General features: G+C 36.8%; 3 protein-coding genes and 2 non-coding genes across 8 annotated transcripts; all 5 read left to right on the top strand.

Moving 5' to 3' along the window:
- The first annotated feature begins 1,393 nt into the window (after positions 1-1,393).
- Positions 1,394-2,400, top strand: LOC143447548 (C-C chemokine receptor type 2-like). Its single transcript, XM_076947746.1, has 3 exons — positions 1,394-1,514; positions 2,048-2,173; positions 2,261-2,400. Exons 1-3 carry the CDS (start codon positions 1,468-1,470, stop codon positions 2,391-2,393), a joined length of 306 nt encoding a protein of 101 aa, XP_076803861.1. The 5' UTR covers positions 1,394-1,467; the 3' UTR covers positions 2,394-2,400.
- A 761-nt stretch (positions 2,401-3,161) lies between these two features.
- Positions 3,162-6,116, top strand: LOC143446926 (uncharacterized). The gene is made up of 4 exons (XM_076946792.1): positions 3,162-3,273; positions 3,393-3,530; positions 3,607-3,751; positions 5,502-6,116. The coding sequence occupies exons 2-4, from the start codon at positions 3,398-3,400 to the stop codon at positions 5,656-5,658; spliced, it is 435 nt and encodes a 144-aa protein (XP_076802907.1). The 5' UTR covers positions 3,162-3,273; positions 3,393-3,397; the 3' UTR covers positions 5,659-6,116.
- Positions 6,117-6,854: 738 nt separating this feature from the next.
- Trnai-aau (transfer RNA isoleucine (anticodon AAU)) lies at positions 6,855-6,928 on the top strand. The gene has a single exon. It is a non-coding gene; the product is annotated as a tRNA-Ile (tRNA).
- Positions 6,929-6,934: 6 nt separating this feature from the next.
- On the top strand, positions 6,935-7,007 carry Trnaf-gaa (transfer RNA phenylalanine (anticodon GAA)). Its single transcript has one exon. It is a non-coding gene; the product is annotated as a tRNA-Phe (tRNA).
- A 1,760-nt stretch (positions 7,008-8,767) lies between these two features.
- On the top strand, positions 8,768-20,104 carry LOC143445597 (uncharacterized). 4 transcript variants are annotated; one of them, XM_076944811.1, is made up of 23 exons: positions 8,768-8,954; positions 11,572-11,624; positions 12,326-12,439; positions 12,523-12,565; positions 12,643-12,788; positions 12,967-13,042; positions 13,244-13,483; positions 14,169-14,247; positions 14,391-14,478; positions 14,643-14,759; positions 14,908-15,120; positions 15,207-15,365; positions 15,437-15,553; positions 15,648-15,770; positions 16,025-16,141; positions 17,467-17,635; positions 17,836-17,979; positions 18,222-18,404; positions 18,579-18,638; positions 18,770-18,887; positions 18,993-19,101; positions 19,259-19,390; positions 19,558-20,104. In XM_076944811.1, exons 1-23 carry the CDS (start codon positions 8,825-8,827, stop codon positions 19,726-19,728), a joined length of 2,901 nt encoding a protein of 966 aa, XP_076800926.1. In that variant the 5' UTR covers positions 8,768-8,824; the 3' UTR covers positions 19,729-20,104. The 4 variants fall into 4 exon arrangements, with proteins under 4 accessions (XP_076800926.1, XP_076800925.1, XP_076800928.1 ...); XM_076944810.1 differs by having other exon boundaries at positions 19,555-20,104; XM_076944813.1 differs by having other exon boundaries at positions 19,259-19,411; positions 19,558-19,699.
- The last annotated feature ends 2,308 nt before the right edge of the window (positions 20,105-22,412 follow it).

Raw genomic sequence — 22,412 nt, 5'->3', positions numbered from 1 at the left:
TTACTACTTTTTGACTTTTTTTGTCCAAATCATTTCTGATGTAGGCCTAATTTAATCTTAAAAAGTGAGAGTTTGGGTCAGAGGGGATTAATTTTAGGTTAAATTACATTTTGGATAAATTAGGAGGTAAGTTTAAGTTGAAAATTAGTATACGTTTCAATTAGCCTAATTTTCGTTGGCCGTATTCATTTTTCATACTTTGCACGCATATGCTGTAATACATAACCATAACGAATGACGTAACAAGCAATAACGAACATGTTAACATCTTTTTCAAAAAAACTTTGCTTTTCAGCAAAATGCAAAAGGAGACAAGAATATTTTTGGGAAGCGTCTTTACCCGTCTTCCCTTTGTTAGAAGCTGCCGCTGCACAAATGCGCAACCCGTTACTGCACCTACTACTACTATTACCGCTCTTACAGGGCGGACAACTGCGATACATGCTGCAAGTGCAAAACTTTAAGGCTGCCATATACAAAATGTGTTGTGTTTATGCAATGTATATACTGCACTATATTTTGTGGGTGAAACAGTGTGTAGGATATACTGTTGTGCGGCAAAGCCAACAATTTAATTAGGAGTTGACTTTGCAACATATAATATTGAAGTATATTGATGTAGAAAAATAGCTAAACCTCATTAAGTTTCACATTTCGAAAAGAAATCAATTTTGTTATCTTTTTGCCCTCAGTTGTTGCTGTTTGGCGGTTTTGCAACATTGTGGTGCGTACTTGTGTGTTGCAAATAACTGAACAACAAACTTATAAGCGCTACATTGTTTTGGACAAGCAGCGAGAAAGTATATGGGTTTATAAGCCTAATGTTTTCCGGAAAGCACATTTTCATATTTAGAAATATTCCACATGACAAAATCGTTTTAATTGGGTATGTCAAATTTACGTGAGTGCTGTGGCTGGTATGATAGCCGAAAAAACTGTTTTTCAATATTGTTGTCGGCTAGGATTGTATTCTTGCAGAAAAGTGAGTTCGAAAAAATGGACACGAATGTGTGTTTTCATTGTCATCCATTTTTCGCTTATTTGTTTATGCAAACTTTGCATCATATTCATTTTCTGCAGAAACGCGAGACTAGTGATGTACAACGAACAAGTTTAGGTTGGTGAAAAATATAATGATTAAGAATAAACAAAAAACTTATAGCTCAAGACGACCAAACCAAGCGTATTGCTTTGTAAATCTAACATTAATATTGTTTCATACTGGAATGCTTATCCGGATGTTCCTTTCCCATAACCTGATGTCGCCCGTGGCGTTGTTAATATATGTGTGAATACTTTGCTGAGAAGATGATTATTAAAAATATCTCTAGTAAGCCGCAATTTCAGACACAATCCATTTATAATTAATTTCATTAGCTTCATTACATCAAGGCGGTAAGGTACAATATAATCCAACCACCTTGGCTTTAATCTCAGTTAGATTCTTCTTAGAGTGAGAGCAACACAATGACAACTGACTATGTGAATTTCACAACTTCGTCTCCGAGATACAAGTGCGTATTTAACCAAGTATTAAAAATTTTGTATAGTTTTGAGCCCCTCTCTAAAGTTATACATCAGACCATAAAGTACTTATTGTCAAGATGTATACCTAAGTAATTTAAACGGGGAGATCTACATAGGCTATACAGAGTTTAAATCAGTGATCAATCAGATGTCCTTAAAGCGTTTACAAGAGGTCAAGCTTTAGATGGTATGTTAGTAGTTTTTTCTTATAAAAAAATTAACTGATAAGTATATAGTAGCTAGTACAGTACTAGTAGTAGCTAGCACAGTACTAGTAGTAGCTAGTAGGATATACACTGTTCTGAAAGCCAATTTTAACACGTGCGCTTCAGTTTAAAATAGCAGGGTGTCCTCAATTGCGTACTTTGGGGCAGCTGAATGGGTTTGCGGAAACAAAAAGAATAACAAAACAAAATCACTGGTTTAAACAGCATGGCAATAAGATATTGACTTAGAAACATGATAAAGCACCATCTATGCCATAAAAATGATATTCTTTGTTGGAACATTCTATATCCAGGTATTCACCATCTTTTTACCCTCATGAAGCTTTAGGAGTTTCCATTGTGTTACATGCGTTGGACATATTCGGATTCGTGGCAAACAGCGTAACGATTGCTGTCATTTATCGCTCTCCTAGTCTAAAGTATGCATTACTGTAACAAATGTAGCCAAATAAACACCGACTGATGATTTCTAAAATTAGCAGTGCTGACACTTTTCTAAAACACAGGTCTATCTTTAACTACATCATTTTGAGCCTGAGTGCGTCAGACCTGATCTCTGCGATTACTGATCCACTCTACGTATATCGAAGAACCACCGCCAACTGGATATTGTCGAATTTCATGTGCAAAGTATATTGATTTTACGAACGGATTTTAACTGAAATCTGCAAGTGTACCATATACTTTGGTTTTTAAACGTATATATTTGCTAAAATTATCGACAATTAAAATATCAAATAATATAGGCCTAATCTGGAATCTAAGACCGAAGCTTTTGTAACTGAAATACTGCATTGCTTCTGTCGCCTACACAACGTGGCCTTAAATTTGTCACAGCTTCAAAGTGCCGGTGAAAATGGACCATCGGTTGCTACGTCACTTCACATTGTCTTTTTGTCTCTCTTCCGCTTCATATCAATTCAGTTTCCTCATCAGTTTCGGAAAGTAACGATAAAGCAGACAAAGGTGCTTAAACAAAACATTTAAGTTTCAACTTTGTGACAGATGTTTTATTTCTTTAAAATGTTCTAAATCCAAAAACTTTTTATAAAAAAGGTTGTCATTCTCACTTTGTGGCTGATTGCTTTCTGTGGTGGAAGCCTTCCTTTTATCGTCTGGGCAAACGTAAAAACTCTTAGCACAAATCGGCGGATATGCCATCTCTCGAGAAGGTGTGCAAAATACGCTATGGACAACATTTTACTTTATACGCTACAGTTAAGTCATCATTTTGCTATAATTAATGATTAAACAATGATAAAATGAATGAACAGACAATAAGGCAGATTCGTTATATAGAAATTTGAAGCGATTTCGATCTGAAAAATTTAAAATGAGAATATAAGATTTCGTTGATATAAGATCTAAGTTTTTGACATGATGTGCAGCTACGGTCGATTCCAGTTGTACACTTCAGTTGGCTATTTGGTTTTCTATCACATACCATTGATATTGGTATTCCTGTGCTCAGTCGGTATAGCGGCTTCACTTTTACATCGTAGAAAACAACGAACCAAAAGTAGGCTATAAAGAAAAAAGTCTTAACGTTAATATACCTTTCTATACTTGCGTTGTTACGACAGCAGCAGTCAAAAATAAAGCAGTTCATGCGAAATGTTCGATTTTCTACTTACACAGCTCGAATGACTTCATTGCGAGTCCGAGTTCAAATAAAGGACGATCCTAAAGAAAGCAGACAAAGAAAAGAACGTTTTGCCATCATGCAAACCTTCTTGATTGTGGGATCCTTTGCATTCGGTTATCTTCCGAACACAGGTAAGACTAAACTTTATAAACTACTCTACGAGAAATCGCTCTTTCATTATTTATTCAAAATCTCTTCCGTGTATAGCTTACTACATGTATTTGGCTTATGGGCCAAGTCATGGGGATCCAAGGTTAAGTTACAGAAGGTTGTGGTGGTTTGCAATGTCAGCACGGATATGCTTGCGACTGAGCGAATGTATGAATCCGATCTTTTACAACATTGCTTCAAGGTAAAATCTACTTTCAACTCTTTGCTTGTCAGCAGATTTAATTACTGTAAATAGTCGTATTGGAAGGGTTCTGTTATACAGCTGTAAGCAGTATTTTGCTCTTATTCATATTTTGGTAAATTATACGTTCAACTTATAATAGTCAGGTCACTGTTAAATGTGGTCTGTTATTATAGCCTATGCTCTATGGCTATAATAGATTATTAAGCTGTTTATGGTGCTTCGGCAAAAATCATACGTGGTCGGTCGAACTGTCCTCAATTTTGGTTTACAGTATTTGACGAGATACTTTGGTTGAACGTTAATCTCCTTTAAATGTTATCATGGTGTATTCATAACTTTCATCACCCAATCATAAGTTAAACGTTATTAGTGTCGTATAGGCCTACTTATAAGGAAAATGGAGCCATCTGCTAGTTTCGCTTAAATCATTTCCGTTACTATTGCTTTATCTTGCGGGTTCTGAAAGGAGGCAGACCCGATATAACTAGCATGCATACATGCTCAGAAAATCCAGAAATAAATAGCATATTATGCTCAACATAAAGCGGCAGCGTACTTAAGGCGAGGTCTGCTTAGGTGTTGTGAATGTGGGGGCGCTAAGAATACCTTTTTGGACCGTATCGAGGCCACTGCGTCACAGAACTTCGGCTCAGTAGCCGAGTGATTTGAGCGCTGGCTTCGCAACAATGCGGATGGTGTTCTGTGTTCGGTACCCAGTTGCGCTACTGTTGTAATTACCTCGGGAAAGGCATTGACAACACTTGCTTCTGTTCAGTGGACCTGGTGATCAGCTCTAAAATCGGGCTATACCATTGAAAAAAAAATCAAATAAAAAATAAATTTGACAATCGGACCTGCCCAAACCCCAAACCATAGCTCGGTAATCGGGGTAAGAGCGATGAGGAACCGTTGCCCAGTTTAAGCCGTGCAAAACACTTTCTCAGATCGAGGATTATCATAGCAAACAGATTTCAGATCAGCGATTTTGTTTATTAAGATATTTTACTTTAAAAGACGACAAAATTGATCCACTGTGGACCGGCACCGATACACAGTGAATATGGCACGAGTACACGTAGTGAATCAAATTCGGAATCAGCGTATTGGATGTCATTGTTGTCTGAAAATGAAAGATATTTTTAGTTTTGCGAATAAGCAGTGAGCTGTATATATTTGGGAGCATTATTGTTAAGACGTTAGTAAATAAATAAATAAATAAATAAACATTAAATAGTTTTATTTACAAGAAACAATGCACATCGCATTGCATGATGCAGCAAAAATAAATAACGAAATGAAATAAACAGACAAGGTTATTTATCAGAGAAACATAGAAAATAATCAAATGTAAAGTTTTGGAAGAAGTGTTTATTTCTGTCTTTTCTTTCTCGTCTACCATTTATCCTATGGAAATAAAACTTTTAATTCACCACGTTACAGCGATTACCACCAATTTTCATTGATTTTTTTATGTTATTTTAGACAATTTGGTTTATTGTGTTTGGTGATTCACTGTAGGTTACCCCGGTCTCCATAAATCTAGCACTTGTTTAAGGCTATTGGGCCAAATGGAATTTAACTGTTTGTGTATCGCTTTTAATTTAACTTTCTGTGTCAATGAACGAATGCCGCTTTTCTGGAAAATAATTACTTCATCTAAATGTAGGCTTGTAGTAAAAAGCAATTTAAACTAAACTTATAACATTTCAATCAACACCTTGCTATTTTCATAAGCATGTTTTTTCAGCAAAATGCGAAAGGAGACAATACTATTTTTGCGAGGCGTTATCAACCGCCTTCCGTTTATTGGTGGTCGCTGCACTTCTGAGAAGCCTCATGCCGAAAAGTCTACCGTAAGACGTTCAAATACAACTGCGATTTCCACAATAACTACAAAGATTTAGTAGTAGACTGGTGAAACGTTCTGTGTTCATGTGAAGTAGTGTTTAGCTGAATTTATTATTTGTAAAATTGTAAATCACACTGCATATTTTCCAAATGACAACGAAGTACAACAAAGTATTGAGCAGTACAACAAAAATTACCACTATAGTTAGCCTTCGTACATCGTCATTCACTTTGAGTCATTTTTGCTTTAAATCTTATTAATCGAAATAGATATATAGCTTATAATTATAATTATACAACTACCAGAACTTGTAATAGGCTATTTTTTATGTCGTGCCGTAGTTATAATGTTGAGCACATTTGCACTGTTGTAACTGAAGCGTATCGTATCATAACCCTTTTGTTATTTAATTGCTGTTGTTTGTCGTATCGCCCCAAACTACCTGAAGGAGAGGAACAAAATATTCATTGAAAATTAAGTTGGCCACTATAAGGCCAAGAAACTTGAACGCATTTGCAAACGTTTTGAAACAAGTTATAGCATAGCTTATAAAGTACTCAAGCAAAGTGACGATTGCTAGTTTCTTGACTCAAGTCTATTTGTTTTGGAATAATCAGACCGTGGTTCTTGCTCTTAAAAAAATAACACTTTGCTCCGAAAATGCCAGCCGTGATACCTACAGCTACAGCACAACAATACAAACCCTCCAGCATGAAATCAATCCAAAAGAAATGAACATTAAAAACCTCTTACAACTTATTTTTGTTAGGAAACTTATTTTCTTATGTTGTTTTGTTTACCTTGTTGGTCAGTAGATTTATTTGTTAATTTGTCTTTAGCCGACGAGGTAAAAAGTAAACTTGTCGTGACAAACAGGAGATTTTACATACACTGCGTTGGATTGAAATGAATTATAAAGGGAGAACTTTGAAGATAAAGTAAACGTAAATTACTAAATGATAGATTTGGATTAAACTCCGCCACCACTTTTTCGTGGGAGTAGACCTACACATAGTAGCTTATCCCGCTGTCTAAGAACTGAAAACGTTCAAAAATCACAGACAAATAAACAACCTTGTTGTACTGCAATTTGAGTACGCTTTAGATTTGTGATTTCAATTTCAACAACATTGCTCATAAAGTGAAGCACCTACAACCCCACAAAGATTATCACCAGTGTAACATTCGACCAATTCGACTACAGATGACGCCCAGTGAACACGAACGCAAGCAAATTGTAGCAGGCCGCGTGGCCGGTTAGCTCAGTTGGTTAGAGCGTCGTGCTAATAACGCGAATGTCGCGGGTTCGATCCCCGTACTGGCCAGGATCTGCCTCGATAGCTCAGTTGGGAGAGCGTTAGACTGAAGATCTAAAGGTCCCTGGTTCAATCCCGGGTCGGGGCAAATTTTACTGTAATATTAATAAAATATTTCCGCTTTTGTTTGCTTTTTCAAGCTTGATATTGCTTTCTAATGTTTGATCACGGTTTGATTTGGCTTACGTTCGTTTTTATACCGAAAAACGAAAGACACTGCGAAAAATTAATAGTTATACAGCCTTTATCTATCTCTAATTTAAATAACTATAAATTGATAACAACATGACTTCCAACATAAATCATGCATTACTTTAGCTTAGCGAAAAATACAGTTTTCATGACTCGATTTGGGAAAATAGATTGTTCCACATGAATGGGCTGCGACTGCTTTGCGACTATTACTACAGGCGGCCTTCCTGTGTCACGCCAAAGATTGTTCACTTCGAAAGATAGGAATTAACAATGAGTAAAAGTGAATGTTGAAAGATTTCCTTAACCAAAATAAGGTTTTGATACCTCCCCGTTATGGTGATATTTTAAATTTACTTTGCCACTCTCCAGACTAGAAATTATAGTACAGTAATTTTCAGGATGTACCACGTATCGGTGTTTAGATTAGAATGTAATCAGGGATCATGCAGCTAGGCGTGCGGAATGCAGAAACACAAATTTACGGCACCGGGTAAAAGCTGGACATCAGTATGGACACTTATAAATGGACGATTTTTGCTACGTGTGATGGCGTTCACTCATTATTTGGTTTATTCTATATGAAAGGGCTTACAAACAACAAACTTTGCTTTGGTTATTCTGAATTGGCGTTTGCGTTTTGTCTTGGCAATAGGCTATGAGATGATAAAATTTTGACAACCAGAAAATTGTTTGCAGGATTGCAGAATATGGTCATTTTCAACAGGATCTTGAGTGCGCCAAGCAACCAAAAATGAAAAGTGCGGGCGTACAAAAATATTTGGATGAACTTAAAGTGCGCAATTACGTAGTAATGTGCACAGTTCAGCAGTTTCTAATTTTATGTACGAATCGACTAGCCTAGGCTATTTTACTGGCATCCGTTACCAATTTTGTTGAATCACAATTCCAAAATTCGGAGAACTTCAAATTTTTACTGACAGGTTCATGATTTGATTGAAACGAGGGAAGAAAGCAATGCAATGGTGTATAGGTCTAGGCCAGCGGTTCTTAAACTTTTTTGAGCGCGACCCAAATCTGAGTTTCATGATCACCTCACGACCCAAACCTATGTCGCGACCCATTTTAATGTCCTATAGACCTATATTATATTATATTAACCTATGTCGCGACCCACCTATGTCACTATGTCGCGACCCATTTTCTGACCCTCCGCGACCCATGTTTGGGTCGCGACCCATACTTTAAGAACCCCTGGCCTAGGCCTATAGTTGTACCAATTTCACTTTGTACCGATATCACTGGTAACGGACTAACGGTATAGTAGAGGTCTCGGGTCCAAATCTTGCTAATAGCCTATTTGATTTTGTTGTCCAAATCATTTCTGATGTAGGCCTAATTTAATCTTAAAAAGTGAGAGTTTGGGTCAGAGGGGATTAGTTTTTGGTTAAATTACACTTTGGCTAAATTAGGAAGTAGGTTTAAGTTGAAAATTAGCTTACCTTTCAATCAGCCTAATTGTCGTTTGCCGTATTCATATTTTTATAATTCAGTGAACGGCGGCCGGTAAAATAAGTGACTACTTCACTGGCCGCCATATATTGAAGTAAGAAAATATCAATTGCATAATTAGCAAGCCGTTTACTGAAGTAGCTCATATTTCTTTGGAAATTACTAGTTATATACAAGCTGTATGTATAATCTCTGAGATAGGTTTATTTTTATAGATCTTTTTAAGTTAATACAAGCAGAATGGGGAAACTTAATCCCAAAAAACTTAAAGTTGCCGAACTGAAGGTTGAACTTGAAGCTCGCAATATTCCAATTACAAAAGGATTGAAAAAAGCTGACCTTGTGACATTGCTGATGTCGGCAATTGAAAGTAAGTCTATCAAACCTGCAAAAACGTAGATAATTTGACCACATATACACAAACTACCAGGTTATAATGGGTATACAGAGGTTAAATATAACAACATAGATATCTGTTGCTGGGTATTAGGGTCATTTCGTGCTGTTTATGCCAATTTACTTGTAAATTGTTAGGTCACTCTCTCAGATTTTAGTATATTTTTAGAAATTGGTTGAGAATGTGTTAACCAGATAAATTTTGGAGTTTTTTTGCTCTTTATCTTGAGTGCTTTTTGAGATATAGATCTTTGAACATGAAGTAGTGGCATTTAGGGTGAATTTACTATATTTCTCTTTCATGTTTGACAAGCCATTTCTCAGAATATCTTAGAAGAAACTTTAAAAAATCAATTTTTTAAGATTTTCAAAATTATCTTTCAAATATTTAAAAACCTTGCCAACAAAACAGCTAATTTTTACCAAATTTGCCACAAATGGTCATTAGCAATGAACATAAATACTTGTTCAAATCCGTTCTAAATGATATAACTGCTACAGCTTTGTATAAAGTGTGTGATGGTGCCCCTCCACTGCACCTCTACTCCTAACAAGATGTAAAGATATTTTTCATTGTCGGGACAATTTTGGCAGCAATTTAGCATTCATTTCTTTTAAAGATAAGTTACACACCAACTTTTCAATAGATTTTCAAACATTTTAGGAACAAGCCAGAGGTGGGACAAGTCAAATGTAAGTTTGAGGTCTTGGTTGGGTGTTGCCTAATATATACTTGACGTTATGCATAGTGTTGTCATATGTAACATTAAATTATTATCAATACCCAAGGCCAGTTACACGCTTGATTGTGTAAATGAGAAGTTAACTAAGTAATATATCAGATCGCATGAAATATGGAAATTTTTGATGAATTTTGCCTTTTAAAGAATGCTAGTTTTGCTTTTCCTTTAGCTTGTGGTTTGGTTTAGGCCTGGGCCAGTAAAATTCGTAGTTGCCCCAACTTTAAAACTGACACAGGCAATGGATAAACTACTAGTATTACCTGAACGGTATTAGTTTTCATCAGATATTAGTTCATTTTCACGCACGATACAAGCTAAATACATGTTCTTTTTGTCAAATTTATACTATTTAAGCTTAAACAGCGTTTTTGTTTTGCTGGTTAAGTTTGCTTTCACGTTTAGTGTAACACAATTCAATTGATCAAAACTAATGCTAATCTTGTTTACTACAGTTAAGTGTTGTTAGATTCTTTTTATTGGCAAATTTTTTACTGTTGCTACTACAACAATTCCAATTACTGTTACAGATTATACCAAATGTGTGTTATGTATGTATTTGGTTTCGTTGCAACATAGCAAAGTGCTAATCAAACTTTAAACAGAATATTAGCTGTTTATCCTCAAACAGCAATCGAAAAATAGACAGCAATTATAATAAAAGCAATTTATGACCCAGTGTTCAGAAATAGTACAATGTAAAGCATTTACAATAACAAAACTAACGTTCAAATTTAGTTTCTAAATACAGAATATAAGATATCGTGAATGATGTCAGTGTGTAAATACAATATTCCGTCTCGATTCATCTGTGGCTTGCCTTCTGGCATCATCTACGCCAGTGGTTCACCAACCTTTCTCAAATCAAAATCCTTTCTCATAGACTCCAACTTCAAAATTATTATATACTTGCTAACTCGCGGACCCACTGCGCCACTTTCACGGACCTCTAGCAGTTTGCAAACTCGAAGTTGGGAACAACTGATCTAGGCAGTCTATATGATATCTTACATTATTGCAATAATGTAAAAACTATGTTAAGGTGTTACGATTAAAGTATAAACACATTTAGAAAACCCAAAGAAACGAGCATTTTTTTATCAGTATTAGTTTGAGGCAAATGTGGCATGTATTAGTACATGTATGGAAGTTTTAATTGACTATAAAAATTTAAAAATCCACGATGACCCACATGGCGTTTTTTGAGTTTGAATGTGGGCAAAGTGACGGAAAATTGTCAAACTGTTTTAAATACTATCTAAAGAAAAGTTGTTGGACTATCAGATAAACAACTTTTAAGAATCTTCAAATTATCATCATAGGTTATATAAGGCTTTAAATATGACAAAAACATCCCAAAATTGGAATTTACGAAGAATTTAGGCGATTTATAAAATTCTTATAAATCATAATCATATAAATTTTAAATTTAATTTTTTAAAAGTGCTATAATTTCTTACTTTATGTCTAAGGAAGCAAGGTCATAGCATGAAGAACTTCTGAGATATGGCTTGTCAAATATGAAGGAGAAATATAGTAAATACCCCTAAAAGCCACTACCTCATGTTCAGAGACCCATATCTCAAAAAGTACTTAACATTTTTTACATATTTTTAACAATTTACTAAAGTATTATCAAAATCTGGGATGTTACCAAACTTTCTTGTTTGAAGCGGCATGAAATGTGCCATTGGGCAATACTCAACTGGAGTCTCTGTTATGGAAAAACACTAATATTCATATAGCTAACTAACTAAAATAAAAATCTACTACACGACCATATATATCGGACTTGGAGTCAACTTGTCCTGTCCTTGATTAAAACTTTTCACATTTATGCATCTTTGACAGGTGAAGAAGAAGGCGCTGGTGAGGAATCAATGATGAGCGAAGAAGACCCTGATGTGGGTAGCATTTTTGCATATTTGTTCAATAACAGTATGGTTATGCCAAATGTAATTACAAATTAGCTTATGATAATTCGAATATAATAACTTTCATTAAAGTAACTAACAAGAAAGGAATTTTTGCCCAGACTAGAAACCTGTTTAATAAATGATTGCAAAATCAACCTATTTTCACTTATCAAACATTACAAAACATTTTTGAAACCATTTCATCAGCATAAAGTCAATGTCAACCTTTCATGTATTCAAAAATAAAGGATTTTACCTGAATCTGCCTGCAAGATTCAAATTCTTAAACCTAAACATTTTTATACTCTACTGTGCTTTTCAACTTGGGTTCCTTGAACTAATTCGTCTTTTGTTGGCTCAGTGCAATTTAATGATGTCATTAATTAATTGTCATGCTTCAGTGGTATTTTTTCCATGTTTGTAGTCTTAAGGTGAACTCAGTTAGCACCTGTTTGTTAGGCTGACACCTGACTCAGTTGCAGTGTAGCTAGGGTAGTGTTTTTTTTCACTTGTCAAAGTCTTTGACTACATTGTTTACTCTAACTGTTTTAAATATGTTCATATATTCAATTTGAAAAAGTTTAAATTAGTCGAAAATGAAGCAGTCTGTTGTATATTCTTGGAGGAGGAGTTATCAGTAGGAATTACAAAAATTGCTCGTTTGTGGCAAGTATTTCTTATTTCATCAGGCAAGCACTATTGCTGAAAATGATTCTCAAACAGAAGATGAAGCTTCCATTTTAATAGAACCAAAGCAACCAGAAGAAGATAACATGCAAGAGAAACTAGAGCAACCCGAAGAAGTAGGAGTAATGGGATCTTAATTTTGTTTTTTTGCCTATGACAAAAACTGTGTGACTAAAAACAGTGCATATGTTTTGCACAGATAACTCAAGAAAAACCAGAGGAAACGGCTGCTTTCACTCAAGGTCTGCTTAGTTTGTGGGTATTCTGGGATTTATTCAAACAAGGTAGCTTGTAAAATTGTACCGTATGTGATAAACAGAATCAGAGAAAGTGGCTGAAGAACCAGAAGCAATCAATGCAGCTCCAGAAATTTCTGAACTTACTGAGATGGAACCACCAAAGGAAGAAGAAGAACCTGAACATACAGAATCTGAAATCGCTCAGTCGAAATCTGTATCGCAACAGGTATTGGTATGTTAGAAGTTAGAACTGAAAGTATACATACAAATTGTACTCGTTAGAAAGCGTGTATATATGTTTTTTTTTGATTTTTTTGCCCGATAATGTAGTTAGAGTTGGAGTTACTTTAGGAAGAGGATGTAACCTTTTATGATAACAGCATTTTAACCTGATTGCTATGTAGGAAGAGCAAATGGAGACCGAACCAACACACCAAGAAGAACCTGCTGTGCAAAATGAGCCGGAGTCAGCAGTTATTGGTGCAGTAATACATTTTGTTTTATGTTTGCCTTTAATAGTATCTGACTTTTTCTCTGTTTACGGTGGTTTGAGTACAACCATTGTTTTGTGTACACTACAATATTGCTTTGATAGTTCATATCTTCAGTACTGGTACATGATTTATGCTTATAGGCAAAAATACGTAGTCATAGTTCAGTAACATGTTTATCTTTCTTTAGAAACTCCAGACGAAGGATTTGGAAGTGCTCCCACTGGTGATGAAGCATCACAGGAAGAAGAACCAACAGCTGTTGTTGATAAAAATGATGAAGAAGAACAACCCAAAGATTCCACTGCTGATTCGATTGTTGATTCTGAGAAAGCTGAAGAATCAGAAAGCAGCGTCCAGGAAAATGGAGGCAAAGGCGAACCACAAGCTCAAGCTGAAGGAAAGGACCATAAGGAAGAAAAAAGAGAAGGTCCTTATTTTATTTCAAAATTTGATATATTATATCAACCTTATATTTCAGGTTGGCGCTACTCAAATTGTGGTATGTGTACTGGTGCTAGTATGCATGTGATTGATTCCTGGTACAAAGTTCCCTACCAATTTGTTCCATAAACTAAGACGCAAATCACGTTATTTTAACATAGCCATCTTCTTGTTTTCAATGGAGTTTGATTTTCGTGTCAATGTGACGTTTATGTGCGAATTTTACATTGCTAATAACATATTGTTACTTACCATGTTGCAAAAAGTTTGTACTGATACACCAAACAAAAAAGTTTGAGTAGCGCCATTAGGTCACATTTAGGAGACTGGTAAGTCATTAACTTAAGATGATACAGATTTTTGTGTGGCAAAAACCGTGTACAAAACTAATGCAAAACATACTGCTTTTAAGTGACTGTTCTGATAGAAGGTGATGGATGGTTAACGTAATAATCCCCCATGCTACAAGTCAACCACTGCCTGTTTCTGCTTCAAATAGTTGGTTCCTTTATATGGAGGCCTGTGTCTTCTATTATTTTTATTACTTTTCTAATGTTACACAAACAGGCAACTCCGAAAGCAGTGGCATGTGGAAATAAGTATAAATGGCTCGAAGTAGTTTATTGGGATAACATGATTTTCGTGATTTATTGTTGCTTGTTCAAAAACAGAAAGCATATCTTCCGAAGGTGACCAAAGTTCACGTAAGCGTCGTCACGACGATGACAGACAGCGTCGGTACGAGGAAAGGTGAGAAAATATTGAGTGACATTGAAATGACCGATACCAGTTTCTCTTGTCAGATGTTTTTACGTGTTGTGGCCAATTTCGTGGTCGGGGTGTTAAAGAAGACATAAACTCAAACTACCAACTTAATTATTTACGAAATAAAGATATGCACCACCGCCCGAGGAGCCTGAGGAAGAATTTGATGATACCCTTGTTGTCTTTGACAAATATAACTCTGACCTGAATATGAAGGTTCAATTTTAAAATTATTCATCTTTCAACTTAATTCATAGAAATATGACAGTTGTAGCCAATACTTCAGGTTCAGAGAATTGCTGCTTTTTCACTCTATTAAGCCTAATAAAATGCATAAATGCTGATGGAATTTTTCCTGACTGTGGTGTTTTCCATTCCAGTTGCATCGTGATAGACTCACCGGACAGCCTCTCACCCTGGAAGGATTTGCTTACTTATGGGCAGGTTCTAGAGCAACGTATGGAGTTAAAGCTGGGAAGATTTGCTATGAATGCAAGGCAAGACTTTCATGGCTGCATTTTCTACTTTGTATAGATTTTTGTGCCAACTCTAATATTTTATAAGGTTTTGAACCAACTGAATCATCACTCATGGTGTAATTAAAAAGCAAAGGAATAAAAATAGCTAAAAATACAAACAATTTAGCTTGCAGAGGAACACTCAGTGCGCCACCTGCCATCCCATGAAAAGAACAGGCATTTAGTCCGATTAGGCTGGTCCCTTAACCACTCATCAATGTTGCTCGGAGAAGAGAAACTCTCCTTTGCATACTGTGGCACTGCCAAAGCCGTAACCAATAAAACCTCTGTCGATTTTGGCGAAACATTCACAGAAGGAGACGTAATTGGATGTTATCTGGTAAGTTTTGTACAGTAAATGTATGCAGTAACTTTTCCCAGTGTGAATCCAGTAAATTTATCTCATGTTGAAACTTTCTTTTCTAGGATCTGACTGGTGAAGAAAACATTTCTTTTATCTTTACAAAAAATGGCAAATCTCTTGGGGTTGCTTTTGCCGTTGAAAAGTCTGACTTTAACGATGCTGCAATATTCCCCCACGTGCTTTGCAAGAACACAACAGTGGAAATGAACTTTGACAAAAAGGTAATTTTCACTTCATGCCGTATTACTTAAGATTTACGATCTAGTAAATTAAATGTTCAACTTTTTTATAGGAAACGCCGTTCTTTCCCCATCCCGAAGGTTTGGAAGATTATGAGTATATTGCCACCATTCCCCTTGATGAGAGAGTGAGGGGAACTGTCGGACCTTCCACTCGTAAAGATTGTGAGGTATATCATAGAAAGCATCAGTTTTTACACAAACCTCCTTAACCTTAAGATGTTGTGACGATTGCAGGTGAGACTGATGTATTGTCTTATTTAGGTTTTAATGCTGTGTGGCTTGCCTGGCTCCGGCAAAACTTATTACGCCAGCAAACATGCCAATGAAAACCCTGACAAGAACTACTGCATTTTGGGAACAAATGCACTGATTACTAGAATGCAGGTAACTTGCTGTGAACTTAACAATATAAAGCATTTTTCAATCTAAATTTTTTCTGCAACTCGAAATTTTTAGTAGTGTGAAGCAATTACTACTGAACTGCAGTGTTAACAACGATTAATAAAAACAAGCAAACTACTTATTAAGCAGACTACCTCATCATTGCAGAATGATGATAACGTAAATAATGAACTTAATTGGTGATTATACGAAAAACTAACTTCCTAAGAAGTAAATGACAAGTTTACTTACACCAGGTCACTGGATTACAAGGCACACCATCTCGTGACATCCTGATGCAACATGCATCGAGTTGTCTCACTCGACTCTTCCAAGTAGCTTGTCGGAAGAAGAGGAACTTCATCCTAGATCAGGTAAACCGGCTCTTTATTACTTTGTGAATCATTTTTTTGCAGGAAAAACCATGCAGAACTGTGCACAGTACACCAATGCTACACACAATATATGATATGACACATTTTCAAGTACAGTTCTAAATCATATATTATACAGTTTCTAAAACTCATTTGCACAAAATATATGTAATTGTGTAGACGTTAAACTCTTACTGCGCAACCCTTGTTCAACCTACCAGTTGTCTTTTGTTTTCCCCCACTTTCAGCCCCCCAGAACTTTCTTTTGTGCTTTAGTATTTGTGAGGTTTGGTAGTGTAAGTGGGGTAATATAAACATGTAGGTCGTGAGAGACGCAGCTATTGTTATGTCACAATATGTATTGTTCAATTTGTTCCAGTTAACTGCTTGCAAAATGAGGTAAACTTAGAAGTTGGGACTATGTACTTGTTGATAACTATTAACGTTGTTCATTAATTGATACTCCTAAATGCTGGGAAAGCAGTATTCATCTTTATGTGGATTAACAGTTTTTTTAAATAACTTTGGCATATACATTAGTCACATTTTTAAAATGCCGAAGCAGTTTGTTTGAACAGCCTACTATTAATAATTTGTTTCCTTTCTGTAAAAGATCCCTTGTTTTCAATGTATCTTTACCACTAAGTAAATATGTGACTATGTTTTGTGAGCAACAGGGCTTTTTTTCAGCCCTTCCTTCCCAAAAGAAAACTTTCTGGTTCCCCAGCTAATCAAGTGGCAGTCTTCTTAAATATTGGCAATTGATAAGGCACTTGCTTGCTTTCATGTTGTTGAGGTTTTCCATTTATCCACCCAAGATTGTCAATAAAAATTTTTTTGCAGAAATTAAAATTTGCAGAAGGTTTGCTGTTTGCAAACAATCAGATATTACTTTATCATTAATTGCGCGAGTTTTGAAGTGGGTTCTATATGTATCTTATGTGTGTGGTAGTAATTTTTGCGGAATCAAGCATAGCACGAAAAAATAATTCCTGCACTATTGTGTCTGTAAACAAACCAAAAAATTCACTTTTTAAACTTCATCATCCTTAATTACTCGTAATTATCCTTTCATCATCAAATCTCTTCAAACATCTACACTTCTCACCCACTTACATGACAATAATTCACAGTCACACAGAATAAGATAACAAGATCACAACAATTATGGTAAGTTAATGGTAAGTATGATTTTTTATTTAGTAGGGGATTGTGACATGCTGCCCTCTAACGGCATTTGATTGTTTCAGATTGTGACACAATAATGGTCCCAACTCATAAGTCTTTTTTTCTATCTTTCCCACATATTTATTGCCGCATAATAGACAAATGTGTATTCGTCTGCTCAAAGACGCAAAATGCGTCCATTTGAGGGTTTCCATCGAAAGGCAATTGTAATTGTGCCTACTGACGAAGAGTTTAAAACCCGCATAGAGAAACGAACTAAAGATGAAGGGAAAGACATACCTGATATTGCAGTGTATGAAATGAAAGGTATTTCCATCGTAATTGGGTTGTGTGTTGATCTTAACCTACATAAAAACAAGATGGCCCAAATCGTTTACCTCTGGGCTAAAGCCAGCTTTGGGTTTGCTTCATCACGGTTGGTTTGAGCGGCTCCCACAATTGTTGGCTGCCCCTTAAAACTGACGTAGCGACATTGCAGAAATCTCATAACTCCCTTAACTTTGCAGCTAACTTTGCCTTTCCTGAAGTTGGTGATCTCTTCGAAGAAATCATCTTTTCAGAACTCGACCAGGAGGAAGCGAGCAAGCTGATCGAGGAATACCGTAAAGATGCCAAACAGAAAGGTCCACCTCCTGAAAAGAGGTTTAGAGGTTTGGAAGAAATTATAACTTATATTGGGCATGTAGAATTTGCTGTAGCGCAGACATTTGAAGTTTATTTTTGTTTTTGTGAACTTCACTTTATGCTTGTAATCTGTATTGTATACAGTGAATAGAATGGCTAATTTAAGAATTTGCTTCAATATTCTTTACGATTTTAACGCCCTTTTTGCTATTAAATAGTTTTAGCCAATAGACTGTTATTCTTATAGTAAATCCTTTTTAAATGCCAGGAAATTTTGATGGAACTCGCCCAGCAGGTCGTGGAGGTTGGGGTTTTAATGACAATAGGAACATGGGGATAGTAAGACCCCCGTTCAGAGCCAGTGGCAGTGGCGGTGGCGGTGGAGGTGGATTCGGTGCTTTTGGAGGAGCGAACAGATTTGGAAGCCAACGAGGAGGATTTAGGGATGGTGGTATGTTGTACATTCGTTTGACCTGGCATTGTGGCAATCCGCAGAAGATATGCGACCAAATAAGACCGTTGCATAGCTGTTCAATTCCACATGTTCTGTAAATACAAATGTTTAACACTGTGAGAACAATTCAAGATTATGAATTTCTGTTGGGTTTAATTTGCTTGTTTTCAGATAATAATCGTCGTAACTATGGAGGTGGAGGTGGAGGTGGCAACTGGAACCAGAGTAAAGGTCCGTTGTCTTTCGCACTTTATAAATAGTTGACATGCACTTTACTTAATCATCTCAATATAGTTTTGTTATCCTAATTGCACACAGTACAGTGTAAAAACAGGATTATCTGAAAATGTACGTCTGTTCAGGTAATTGGCAACAGAACAGGAATTTTGGTGGCGGCCGTGGCGGATATCAAGCTGGGAACCGAGGTGGCTATGGCGGCAACCGCAGTGGTACAGGTGGCGGTGGCTTCAACCGCAACAAGTAATTGCCCAACACTTACCAACAATAAGTGTTCCAATCAACTTCACATATATAGTAATGTTTTTGAATCATTCTTTCACTCCTCTCTTTAAAACGTGTTTGAAGTAATCGTCAGCAGCAGAATCGTAACTATGGTAACCAACAAAATCGTTCCAACTACAACCAAAACCGCAACAACCAGCAATCTGGTCGTGGGGGAGGGAACAGAAACCAGGTAAAGTAGAAATACGTTTTTTTAATTTTGCGACATGAAAATAGAGTGTATTGTCGCCCTGATGGTTAGTATTTACTCGGTATATTCTGTACTCACCAACAAAATTAAATTGTGTTTTTTTTTGAATTAATAAATGAACAACTTTTGTTTTCATCAGAGCTCGTACAGTTACCAGCATCAAGCTTACCAACAGCAGACTGCGCAAATAGCTGCGCAAGTTCAACGAAATCAGCAAAATCAGTCACAACAAAGCAGTCATAATACACAGGCGTATAATCCACAGTCTCAGGTTGGGCCGTATTTTTAACACGTAAGCCGCTTGATGTACGTTAAGTATCCGAACGTACTTTTTATTTGTCTTGTTGATTGTGGAAGGTATCTTTTTAGTTAGTTGTCGTTTATACTAACTAACTTCTGCAAAGAAAGGATAAAACCTTCAAATGGTTTTTACAGCAGCAAGATTACAGCCAGCAGTGGGCTCAATACTACCAACAACAACAACAACAGCAGCAACAACAAGCGGCAGCAGCTCAACAACAACAACAAGCTACCGCTGCTGCAGCCCAATATCAGAATTACTACGCAAGCTATCAACAGGCTTATAATTCCACTGCTGGTAAACCATAATGAAGAGTTCTGTAGGATTTAACAATGTAAATAACTGTTTTTCGCCGTTTGTGCGAGATCTGTGCCGCTTGTGGGCTCGCGGACATTATTTTTGTATTTTTACCGTCTTTTCTCTGCGCGTGACCCCATCTTACACGGAATTCTAAAAGCCTTGGAAACCTTTACGTTGTTGCTTTGTGCTCGTCTGTCAACATAATTCCGCTCATAGCGGGTGAGCCGATCATAACTAAACATGTGCTTCACTTGTTGGTTGTATTCAACTTTGTTAAATTGTGGGTTAATTTTAGAGTTTTTAATTGTAAGGGCTCACTGTAGTTACGTGAATAATCGAAGAAAAGAGACCGCTACTGCCGAAATAAAATGAAGTTGTATTTGCCTTTACCGATCTTCTTTGTTGAGAAATCGTTTCCCCGTATGACTGAACATTCGATTCCAGTGGTGGATTTAGGATAGTGCGATCAGCTCGCCCCCCGTTTATGTACACGTGCTCTAAAAGAACAAACATTCCAAACGAGCGTTATTAACTATTCGCAGTGTTTCAGGACAGGAGTCATTCATTGGTTAAAGCTTTAGCTGTACTAACTCTATTAGAACAGGGGAATTTGTGTAAATCGAACCTCTGTGTAAGTTGATCATATATTCCGTATATCAATACCGTACCATATCAATTCAAAATATTCCGCGAACTTACTTCGCCCCCCCCCCCCAAAAAAAAACTTGAAAAGTCACCACTGTCCACTTTCAAGGTTTACGTGCAAGCTCTCGACTGGAAGACTGCGCAACACAATTATCCTTTTCATAAACTCTTGTCCATTCACCTGTATAAACAAACACTTGGCAAATGTTGGTTAAAAAACACAGTAAAGTCAGTTAGCTTATGATCAGTGGTGGGATTTACCCGATTCGTGCGCACCGGTTCTTGAAATTTTAATGATCTCCGCGAACCGGTTGTTAACAAGCGTATGTATAGGCCTATGTGCAGAGGTGGGCAGTCGGTACTTTGAAAGTATCGTCGGTACCGGTACTTGGCAAAAAATGTACCGATGGTTCCTGTATTCGGTACTATTTTAAAAAGTAGTTTATCGGTACCGGTACTTTTTGCGTAAAAGACGCTGCTACAAATGCAATGTTTGCCGCTATTATGCCCCGCTAAAGGTTACTGCAGGTCAAAACAAATGTGGCGTTAATTGCTTGCGATTTTACTTGACGTTTCTCGATTAAAAAAGATCAACAAAAGGTAAAATTAATATTAAAGATTAATTCACATGCATTTTTGAAAACATACTAGTTAAAATTTTGAAATTATCACGTGGATAGTACCGAGTACAGGGACCGACAGAAATTTCTTGAAAAAAGTAATTCGGTACAGAGATTCAGTACTTTTTTTCAGAAGTACCGACGGTATCGGTACCGTAATTCGGTATTATAGTACCGCGGTACTGCCCACCTATGCCTATGTGTGTACCGGACCCAGGTCAATATGGTATGCTGCTAGTTAGAGAACCGGATGTTAAAATATTTGAATCCCACCACTACTTATGATGCCAGAGATTAATATAGTTGTAATAAAACATGGGTAGTGGTGTTCACATTTACCACAGTCATAAGCGGGGCTTTGGAGCCGGAGCTGGAGCCCGGAGCCGGAGCCCCGGAGCCGTGCATTTTCACCGGAGCTGGAGCCGGAGCCGGAGCTCTTCGTGAAATTCAAATGGAGCCGGAGCAGGAGCTGGAGCTAGTTGTTTGAAACATAGCTCCGGCTCCGATGTATTTCATAAGATGCTATGCTACTAGCCTACTACTATTGGCTGAATTCACATAATTTAAGAGCAACCCTTCACAAAATTAAGAATTACTGGGGATTTGACAGCAGAGCAGTCACATGTTCATAGCTGCAACCGATGGTACTGACTACTGACTGACCCATTGAGATAGATATTCCAAATTGAGCGTTCATCCTTAAACCTCAGTTTGTGACGTAATGGAGCCGGAGCTGGAGCCGGAGCAGTGATATCAATGAGCTCCGGAGCTGGAGCTGGAGCTAATTTATGATAAAAGAGAGCTCAGGAGCTGGAGCTGGAGCAATTTAAAATTTACGCCTGCTCCGAAGCCCTGGTCATAAGTCCTTCGGTCTAAATCTGCTGAGCCCAAAACAAGCGGCTTTAAGGCTACAATTTTTTAACTGGATTCATGTAGCACGATTTCCGTTTTACACACTAAACAGTGTGTGTTATTTATAAATTTGCCCATAACAACCATACGATAAAGCTGCCCACACAATGTTGATTATACTATGTGACCAATATTATATGCTAAGACAGTAACACAATGCAAATAACTTGTTGTTTGAAGTTACTATCACAGTCTCGAAATACCTTAATTTAGAAGATTAGCAAAGGAGTAAAAAATATTTACACCAGTATTTATTTTTAGCAACCAGTGATTTTTATAGCTTTAGTAAAACAAGCCATTTAATCGGTGCCGACGGTTACTGTCTATACTCTATAGTCTATACTATAGCCTAGGCTTATATCCTTCAGTGATGTGGTGCAGTTTAAATTTGTAAATATATTAGAAAACTAACATAGGCTACTGGAATGAGCAATGTCTGTCGTTCACACAGCCTTTTTGTTCGTCTATGGCAGGGGTGGGTAAACTACGGCTCGCCGGCGGTTCCAGGTCGATTC

This window comes from Clavelina lepadiformis, chromosome 2 (assembly GCF_947623445.1).
Source record: "Clavelina lepadiformis chromosome 2, kaClaLepa1.1, whole genome shotgun sequence".
NCBI lineage: Eukaryota > Metazoa > Chordata > Ascidiacea > Aplousobranchia > Clavelinidae > Clavelina > Clavelina lepadiformis.
The sequence above is the reverse complement of the archived record's forward strand: the minus strand, read 5'-3'. Positions and strand labels throughout refer to the sequence as shown.